Below are 10,747 nucleotides of genomic sequence, written 5' to 3'. Positions count from 1 at the left end.
TAAATACAAATAGCCTATGAAATAAAACCAATCTTTTTCTGAAATAAATATATTTCTATGAGAAAAGAATAACGAACATTACAAAAGAACTAAATATGACAAACCCTAGTAAGGGCAGCATTTATATATAAAGAAAGAAATTGAACCATATCGATATATGTGATATGGTCTAATTCCATATCATATTTAAAAATATATTTTTATATCGATATATCGCCCAGCCCTAGATTAAGCTTAACAAGGTCAAGCCTGGCAATGTTTAATATTTCTCTTATTGTCATCAAATTTCATAAAATGAATAAAACCAACAAAGACAAGAAAACATCTTATTTAGATGATCTAAATAAGTATTTCTAATAGGAATACAAACTAAAGACACAGGTGTCTGGGAAATGTACTTTTTTTTTAAAATCATGATATACATAAAACAGCATAAAAAATAATAAATAATAAAATTACAAAACAGTATATTTGCATGTAAATTAAAAATAGAAATAGTTTTCATAGTAGAAAGAAAATTCACATTTTAAAAATTGTCTAGAAACATGAATAGAACACTGTGAAAACTCCTATGATTGAACTTTAACTGGCTTTCTCAGCTTGTCTACATATCATATATAAATAAAGTTATTACTGTAAATAAAATGTGTGTTTTCAATAATAGAGAATAATAGATAATAGACTCCAGAGGGTTAACGGCCTCAAACAGCAACAACAACAATAAACTGTCAGAATAAAATGACAGCATGGCTAATAATTCATAAATGTCCTTAATTATAATTTATGGTTTGTTGTTAACAGTGAAATAACAGAAGTTATCACCAGTTATTAATGATGTTATTATTTTAAGACTAAACTTCATCAGAAGCTTCCCATAATCCTTCTCTGCTTCATTCCAACATCTTTTATTTTGAAGTTTCTCTCATGACGGAAATGTTTGTTTTTTTATATCGTTTTATTTAAGTCTTAATCACATCTTTGTTTTTGTTTGAATTGAATGTTTTATGAAGGAGATGATGCCGTTTTATTTATATAGAAAAGTGCCAGAAGCTGCAGTTCCTTGACTGGCCACTTGAGGCTGCTTCCAGAAGAGAGTCAATCCTCATAGACCTCCATGTAAAAATGGCCAACTTTACAGCAGAAATAAACATGTTTACAGCCTGGTACAAACAACTGTTTTGGTCTCTATAGCTAATTCCTCCATTCCTGACAACTGTTGGTGCTTTCACAGGTGGCTAGCCTCGTTTCAATGGTTGGATCAGCCAGGATGTTGACAACCTTGCACTACTTGAAAATGCCTGTTTACTGAATAAGAAAGCCCACTCTGATTTAGGATGTCTGTTGCTTTTTCAATTACAGTTTACTATTACCTGACTGATGTGCCTGTGTTTGTTTTTATTTTATTTATTTTTTGTTTTTGTTTTTTGTGGCTGTTCTGTGGGTTGTTCGGGTATGCAGCAATACTTCCATGATCACTTTTGTTTTTTGTTGTTTGTTTGTTTTTTCTATAAGAAAAAATGACTAATTTACTCTTTGTATGTTTTAATACGGTTGTACTCATCTGCAAAACCCAATAAAAAAAAGTTTGAAAAAAAAAATAAGAAAGCCCAATATTCCAGACTTCATGTGTTGTGTTCCCAAGCAATATTTGGACCGTACACCTACACTGCAAAAAAAGGTGTGTCTAAAAACAAGATAAAAACACTAAATCTAAAAGGTTTCATTTTACTTCACATTTATTCTACTGTAACTTTACTTGAGAATTTGTGTCTAACTGTCTCTGCTCCGTGGTGGAGAAGTATGGGAATATTCTACTCCTGTTGGAAAATTGTACAGCAAATGTAAAATGTCGATGGAATATTGATATGTGAAATCAATAAAAAAGATAATTATATAAAAATAAAAATAAAACACTAAATCTGAGGGAAATGATCTTGCTGCATGGACAGATAATTTCACTTGACAAGATTTCTTAAATTAAGATTATTAAATGTAGAAATAAGCATGTTGAATTAGGTTTTATTTTACGTTTTATTTTATTTGCACAGTTAGAATTACATAAAATGACAAAAATAACATTTAATGTAAAGTGCAGGGAGAGGCAGAAAACCCAGATGGGCTTATTTAAAGCCTCCACCCAAAATGCTAAAAATAAGAAATTAACTCTTAGAAGTGTTAGATAATTGATCTTGTTTTAAATCTAAAGGGTTTTTTTATCTTGATAAGAAACAAATAATCATCAGGTCACTCTGCTCGGGCCAGTTCATCGCTGCTTGCTGCTTTAATTTATCTTATTTTAGGAGTTCATTTCTTATTTTTAGCGTTCAACATGCTTATTTGTAGATTTAATCCAGACCTTGTCCACCTTTAGAATATGACATTGAGACCCAAAACTGTTTATTCTAGACGTCTAGACAGGCTTCAGTGATCCTATTTATTTACAGTTTGGAGACCAGCCAAGAGTCTTGTACAATTTATTCTTCTCAAGAATTCATATATTGCTATTGAGAATGAAAGCAGTAATTATTCCTGTCACTATCTGCTGTCATAATATACTTGATTTATTCATTTTATTCCTCCACTTTTCTGTTATGATAATATAATCTGATATATCTGATGTCAATTTCCTGTAGCTCCAGACAAAACACCATGTTCACACCAAAGGTCAATTTCTCAGATGGACTTTATTGGAATGTCTGAACATCACAGCACAACAGGCAGACTTAACTGGACAGAAAGAAAACCAAAGATGATAAAATATAAAAAAAAATATTTTTTTTGCATTTTTAGGACTCTTTTGCTTCTTTGAAATATTCAATGTCTTCAATTCGTTTGTCTCCAAAAGAAAAAAAAAGCTCACAGTTCTCCAATTCTGAACTTTTGTAAACATCTGTAGGTCAACATACAAACACATAAATAAATCATGATGAAATAAATAAAAGATGATTTAGTTTTCCTCTTATCCAGTTTATCTATCATCGGCCTGTGGAACAGCTGTAGGCCCAGGAGGTCAAACTAACTGCAGCGTTACGGTTAGTGCTGTAAAAAGAAAGACAGACAGGTTTTTGCCAATCATGTTAGTGTTATGTTGCAGAGACAGTGATTGTTGGGAGTGTCAGGTGGTTGCTTCTGGGATTTAAAGATTCTTGGTTTCTGTGCTGGAGGAGACCACCTTGCCGTCCACCAGGGTCTGTGTGACAGTCATCACTTTCTTTACTGACTTCTGGTCCAGAGCATCTTGGAGCCTGAACAGAAGAATCAACAACAACAACAACATCAACAACATTAATCTTCTCAGGTACTTTCTATTGACAGAGTTTTTTAATGATGCACTTTGCCTCTCCAGGTTGTTAAAGTAAAATAAAGTAGAGCCCGACTGATATCGGATATGTTATCAGTTGACTGATTATTATTATTATTATTATCAAACGATATTGGCCTATCAAAGGCATAATGCTATCTATTGATATCAGCCTGTATGTTGTCAGATATGCACCGATATGAAAACCTTTTTTTTTGCAATATATATAGATATATATCTATTTATATTTATATATATACATTTCCTTTCTTTATATATAAATGCTGCCCTTACTAGGGTTTGTCATATTTATTTCTTTTGAAATGTTCGTTATTCTTTTCTCATATAAATATATTTATTTCAGAAAAAGATTGGCCTATTTTATTTCATAGGCTATTTTTATTTAAGATATTTTTTTCATTTAAAAGTGCACTTTATGGAGCTTTAATTTAAAAAAAAGGTACTCCTGTTGTTATACAGTATTTATGTTCGCTTAAATAAACGGTTTCAATAAAACTACTTGTGACATGTCATATTTGGCTTTGACTGAACATTTGCTCTCACTTTGCAATTAAAAATATTGGGATATGATATATGATATGACTTTTGGTCCATGTCGCCCAGCCCTAATGTGTAATAATGTCACATAAGTCCACAAAGGTCTCTAAAATGTCTGTTTTCGTTACACTATATAGGCTGCCATATTGGTTATTAAAGAATCCAGTATCCACATCAAAAATCCCATATCAGTTAGGTTCTACAATTAAGGTTTTTCTTGCTTTTGATAGCTCTGTTTTTATAGATTAATTCATTTACTTACGCAAAGTCCCCTTCCCCATCCAGCAGGCGTCTGTATGTAGCGATCTCCACCTCCAGCTTCATCTTTGTGTTGAGCAGGGCTTCGTAGTCCTGCGTCTGCACCTGGATGTTGTTACGCAGCTGTGTGAGCTCGGCCTCCAGACCCAGGAGGACGCCGTTCAGGGCCTCGATCTCCATGTTATAACGCATCTCTGTGTCCCTCAGCGTGCCCTCCAGAGAGGATTTCTATAAAGGGAAAGAACAGAACGGGTTAATTTTTTTCAGTGAAGCCAACTGGCTGATGGCAGCTCCATAGCGAGGGGTCACCGGAGTGTAAAGCTTGTGTCAACAAAGTCAATGTAAGAGACTTGAAGTGAGAGTGCTGAGTTGGGCTTTGCAGCGTGTGTCGAGGTAAATGAAGTGTGTGCTGACTGAGGGCTTCTCACCAGGCTCCTCTGTGACTCCAGCTCGATCTCCAGGGTTTGCAGCTGTCTGCGCAGGTCATTCACCTCTGTCTGCGCACCCTTCAGGGCCTCTGTGTTCTGGGTGACCTGGGACTGCACTTCTGTTATCTGGATTAAGATTAAATGAGAAGTAAAAGTGAGTGCTATGACAATAAACATGTTCATTTGAAATATTTAACACATTAAAGTGATGTTATTAATGCAAAATATGTTCTGGGCTGAGTTTAATAGACACACTGGTTATATAAGAAACTAGAAGAGCTAAGGAACCCATTGGTACCAACCAAACTCTAACAAGGGCTGTTACCAAGGTGAAGCCAATGAAGTGCCTTAAAACGGCATTCTGTCTAAAGGCCAGCAGTGGGCGACTCCAATGGTTGCAAAAATAAGTCTAGTCTATGTTTTTTCACAAAAATGTCTTTTTCACCATTTGATTGTATTAAACAACTGGTTGTTATTTTTTTGTACCTTACTAATTAAGCTAGCTAGCTAACTAGGTTAGCAAGATACAAAAAACTCAAAAGACGCCATGGTGGCTACGTGTCAGATTGCATAGAAATCTATAAGAAAATTACCTGTGTTGTGATTTTTTTGTCAGAAAACTGTCATGGAAGTCTTTTCACAGACATTTTAGAGATTATAGTTTCTTGTTAATCGTTTACCTGAGATTCGTGCCATGCTTTGAGTTCTTCCTGGTTCTTCTGTGCCATCTTCTCGTACTTAGCCCTTATTTCCGCCATTAATTGAGCCAGGTCCTGTCCTTTAGGAGCGTCGACATCCACATGGACTCCTGACTGGGCGATCTGGTTACGAAGCTCCATAACTTCCTAAAATATTAAAAATGTACACAGGAGTTAATAGACATAATGAGAAATCTAGTGTAAATGGATAGAGCACAGAGACTTGTTTCATTGAGCTGTGACCCAGCTCTGACTCCTAGCCTCATCCGACCATAATCACATTATGGTCAGGTAAATACACAGGGGTGTGCATCTAAGCAGCTCTTCGGGGCCCTAATTCTTTCAGTAAACAAACAGTTGTGTTATGGTTTATGCACTTAATTGATAGTTATTTAAATTCTTTGGTGTGTTCACTGTTGCCAAATATGGATGGAAACCATTTTACGATGAGGCTTCCCACAAAATTCACATGCAGATATTTCCTAACAAACCTCCCTCTTCCCACTAAACTTTTCTCAAGCTTGTTTTCAAGACCGCCCTGCAGCCTGACAGGATGTGTCGGCTGCAGTCGTGGCGTACTGTGTGTTATATAGACGTGATAATAGTGAAGGGGATTATGGGGAGATAAGCAAATATTTATTCAGATCTTTTTTAAGGTGTGGCTGTTGGCTGATATGATGTTCTGAGGTCTTTTAAAAGCGGCTTTTGTTTGGAATTCATTAGACCTTGTTGAAAGCAGCACCAAAATGTCAACACTGTAGCAGCATGAATACAACCTTTGACTTATCTTTGACTTTCATTGACAATATGTACAAAACCAGAGTTTAAGATTATGTTAAAGGCCCTGAGAACAGAACAGTCTGCTTTGGTCCTTGCTTTTTTTTTTCACTGCAGCTGGATATATGATATTGGCCAGTCCCAATAAAAATGTAGCAATATCTGAATCAGCAGTCTCTGGGTTGTTTGCTAATGTTGCCAGTTACAGTCAGTCAAATCTAATTAAACCACAACTAAGCAGCAAATTGGCTACATATTTTAATGTTAAATTCCTAATAAATAAAACCTCAATATGTTTTTTTCTCAACTAAGGGTTGTCACCAAAGTGAAGTCAATGCAGAAGTGCACTAAACCTGCATTATTTCTTATGGCCAGCAGGGGGCGACTCCACTGTTTGTAAAAATAACTCTAGTCTATGTTTTTTCACAAAAATGTCTTTTTCACTGTTTGATTGTATTAAAAATACTACAACTATTTGTTGTTATTTTTTTGTACCTTGCTAATTAAGATAGCTAGCTAGCTAGGTTAGCAAGGTACGAAAAAGTCTTCAAAACTCCAGGCCACTTAAAAACTCAAGTCCACAAACCAAAGAGTGATGCCATGGTGGTTACATCTCCTTGTTATGTTAAGTCTATGGTTGAAACTGACAATCAGGCCCTTTAGAGTTGAGTAAAGTTTGGATTTAAATGCCATCATACTCACATTTTCATGGTTCTTCTTGAGGTGGATAAGCTCCTCCTTCAGGGATTCAATCTCGCTTTCCAGGTTCATGCGGCTCATGTTGGTGTCATCGATGAGCTTCCTCAGACCGACGATGTCGGCCTCCACAGACTGACGGATGGCCAGCTCAGACTCGTATCTGCACAACGCAGTTATGGCAGTGAGGATATCTCAAAAACATACAGGCAAAACTTGGTATATGAAGTAACGAAGGCCCAACGAAGCTTCGTGAAGCATTTGCTTTATTTCTGACCCCACTAGATGGCGGTCTTGACTTAAAAAAAGGACTTGAGCAATGGGGATTGAGTGTGTTTTTAGCCTTTTGTTGAACAAAGAGCGCCATCTCTTGGGCTCCGTAAATAAAGCAAATGCTTTAAGAAGCTTCGTTGTCCCAACACTTGTATAAAGGTATTTTTCCTTTAAGTTTAAAGATACATGGTCAGTTTTCGGTCAGCATACAGTACTCTATACTCCATTTACCAGCTGTGTTTGCTCTGCCATTTAATTTACGACACAACTGAAAGGGCTCCACCGCCTATGATGCAAAGGTGTTGATTTATAACGACAAGACAGATCATGACAGTAAGCATTCATCCTACCACCCATATAGCTGTAATACAGGGTGTGCCCCTAGCTGTCAGGCTTAGTGTTTTACAGCCTCAGCAGGACAACGGGTTGGAACTTACTTCACTCTGAAGTCATCGGCCGCCAGGCGAGCGTTGTCGATGTTGAGAACCAGGCGGGCATTGTCGGTGGTGGAATCAAACACCTAGAACAAGTTAAAGATAGATTTAGATTGTAACCATGAGAACGAGCCAGTACAGGCAACAACACCTGACCTTAATGCTGTTAAAAATCCACTAGCTTCTTCTAAATATTGTGAGAATTCTGAATTAGGAACAAATAATTCATTTTAACCTTCTTACGAACATTTTTTTTAAATTACATTTTTAAATTCCAAATATTAAATGTCTATATTTTTAAATTACACACACATATAAACATGCATATACTGGGTGTTTGGTTTACTGTTAGATAAAACGAGTCACTATCTATATGTGTAAATGAGGACAGTGCCAGTGGGCTGCTTCAAAAACGCCAGGTGGTTGCAGTATTTGTTTTAGCAGTCACGGTACGGTAGATAAGGACTGAACGGCTGCCAGGGGAGCCATCCAGGTAGCAAAGTCCAAGAGCCAATCAGTGGCTGCCAGGCACCAACTGTCCTGTCCCTGCTTAGGAACAGGATCTATCCTGTCAGCATGACAGGCAGCTGATTTGCATGAGGAAGGTGGTGATGGTGGTGGTGAGGTTGTGTGAGTGTATGGTCATGTGGGTAGCTGACTGTGTACCGGATTGGGCAATTTTAACGTTGGCGTGAGAGTCTGTGTTTTCTCAGATGGAAATGAGGGGGAAGGAGCCATGAGAGCAATTTTTGCGCCAAAAGAAATATGAGGCTACTTTGACCCTGGACTGTTTGGATGAACTGAGGCCCTCAGTAGGCCCTTAGTATTAGAATAAACAAAAAAAACGTTCTTATGCAATGTTTTGAGGCTGATATGGGAAAAAGATAGTAGACTCCTTCTCTCTTTGCCTTCCATTTTGCCCATGCCATCACTGACCTTGATGCTGCTATGTGTGCTGCCCCTTTAAGAAAAAAGTTTCAAAAAAGACTTAGTCTTTGTGGGCACTTTCCAGTAAAGAGAAAATGCAAAAATGACCAATTTTCCAATGTTGAACGACTACAGCAGACACACAGTAGTTAGGTGTTCATCCAGTTGCCCCATTAAGCCCAACTGGAATGTTCCATTTGGAAAGTGCACTAATTTCTCTGAAAAGGAAAATTAAGCTTTGAATAAAGAATGCCGGTAGGAGGGCGGTTACACAGTCCACTTGTCTTTCAGTCTAACCTGTTTTTTTTATTATGGCACTCACTGGGGAAAAACCTAAAATGAATGATTAACAAACCATGCTGGTTGTCATTTACTTTCAACTTTAAAAAATCTTTGTGTGCTATTTACTTGTGCCGGATATATTGATATCGGGCGTATCAGGTAACTGTGAGATGAATTGGCTTATCAGATTAATTACTAATAAAATACAGAACTAATAAACTCCACCTTTAAAAGATCCTATTCACATGAAGTGACTTTCTCTCCTTCCTTTCCTTATCAGCTTCTATTTTATGTATACACAGGAGAAATGCATGTACAGTCCCTTTGTCCAACCAACAACACTGTGTTTGTGTAACACTAAACAAAGAGGAAAAAGGTAGTTCAAGTCATGATGAATGGGCATGGATGTAAGTTGACCCCTTATAGCCTGTAAAGTCCCCGCATTCTTTTGTCTTTTTTTGTTTTCTCTCAGCTTTCCTGTCTCCCCAGATGCTCCAACATTCCTCCACCATACTGTTTCCGGTCCAGCCCCCGGCCCCCCGGCCCCTCAGAGTGGTAGCAGGCGTGGTGCCAAGCAGTAAGCCGAACGGGGTTTGAGGTCAGGGGTACAGAATATATTGCTTTGAACACATCTGCGTTGGTCTGTTACACATTTCTTGCTCAATCACTCTTAAATCACATCTTCTGTCACCCATCCACATGCTCCCCCAACCCCAACCCTAACCCCCCAACCCTATCCCTAACCCCCCTTCTCCCCTTTAAACCTAACCCCCCTTCATTCAATTTCATCTTGCTCAATACTTAATAAGCCAACACATGGTCATTCCCCCATCCTCCCCCAGCTCCCTCCTCACCTTCTTCCTCAGGTCGTCCAGGATGGCCTGGTACTTGCTGTAGTCTCTGAAGTCCGGTCCGCTCTTCTCCAGGGCCTCCTTGATCTTAATCTCCAGCTTGAGGTTGGCCTGCTCCAGGTTCCTCACAGTCTCCAGGTAGTTGGCCAGACGGTCGTTCAGGTTCTGCATGGCAAACTTCTCATTGCCCATGATGTCGGCGCTCTTCCCGCTCACCTGCACGCTGCTAGAGAAGCCCCCTGCTCCAGAGCCCATTCCCATTCCCATTCCCATTCCCATCCCGGATCCAACCCCGCTGCGGAGGCTGGAGGCTGATGACATGCTGATGCGGGTCCCGCCGCCGGCCCCACCGTGGTGGCTGAAGGCCTTGTAGACAGGAGCAGAACGGGTGATTGGTATAGCAGCAGGCCTGCTACTGGTGGAGGTACGCACAGAGTATGTAGTTTGCTTGGAGGTTTTCATTGTGGCTGGAGAGTGTGAGACTCAGTGAGAGAGACTGTGAGTAAGAGAGAACAGCACAGGCTGGGAAGGCAGGACTGGGAGCTCACAGACACAAGGCAGGAGGAGAGGGGAAGCTGTTAAACTATATAAACCTTGTGGGCCCTCAGGTCCGCCCCTCAAACCACTCCCCCTCACGCTGAGTCACCGCCCTCTTTTCCACAGGCTCAAACCACAGACTGCTCACAGCATGCCTTTGTCCTGCACAACCTTCCTAAGTTGGTAAATTCTGAGCACTCAGTGGAATTCAATAACTTTGAGATTTGTAGAATTTGGAAAATAAAACTTCTTTTTATTAGATATGAATGATAACAAATATTACTTGGACTTTTCTGATAGAACAGTGAAATCCAAGAACATGATTTGATCTTTTCATCTCAACAATTTCCCTGAAGATATTAAACACAATGATACATTTGTTTTTAATAGTTTTTGGGCAACAATGGAGTTGTGAGGCATACATTATATCAGCTACACACAATAATTGAATGCTTTACTTGCAATTTAATGTGCACTCGTGGGAAAATAAATCATAAAATGGTGTTGGTTTAGTCTGAGGCCAAGCTTCTCTGACGGAAATTGCTCCCTCCGGGTTGGGAGTGAGTAACTGCCCCAAGTGAAAGAGTTCAAGTATCTTGGGGTCTTGTTCATAAGTGAGGGTAAAATGGAGTGAGGTGCACAGACGCTTTGGTGCTGCGTCAAGCAGTGATATGGGCATTGTACCGGACCGTTCACCATGTTGAACAGAGTGCTGGAAGCCAAAGCT

General features: G+C 38.8%; 1 protein-coding gene across 1 annotated transcript; it reads right to left on the bottom strand.

The window, feature by feature from the left end:
- Positions 1–2,665: 2,665 nt before the first annotated feature.
- On the bottom strand, positions 2,666–10,057 carry LOC131971668 (keratin, type I cytoskeletal 18-like). The gene is made up of 7 exons (XM_059333206.1): positions 9,487–10,057; positions 7,427–7,509; positions 6,723–6,879; positions 5,226–5,390; positions 4,546–4,671; positions 4,122–4,345; positions 2,666–3,245 (listed from the first exon to the last, which is right to left on the bottom strand). Exons 1-7 carry the CDS (start codon positions 9,943–9,945, stop codon positions 3,137–3,139), a joined length of 1,323 nt encoding a protein of 440 aa, XP_059189189.1. The 5' UTR covers positions 9,946–10,057; the 3' UTR covers positions 2,666–3,136.
- Between the last annotated feature and the right edge of the window lie 690 nt (positions 10,058–10,747).

The sequence above is a fragment of the Centropristis striata genome, chromosome 5 (assembly GCF_030273125.1).
Source record: "Centropristis striata isolate RG_2023a ecotype Rhode Island chromosome 5, C.striata_1.0, whole genome shotgun sequence".
In the NCBI taxonomy this organism is placed as follows: Eukaryota; Metazoa; Chordata; class Actinopteri; order Perciformes; family Serranidae; genus Centropristis; species Centropristis striata.
The sequence above is the reverse complement of the archived record's forward strand: the minus strand, read 5'-3'. Positions and strand labels throughout refer to the sequence as shown.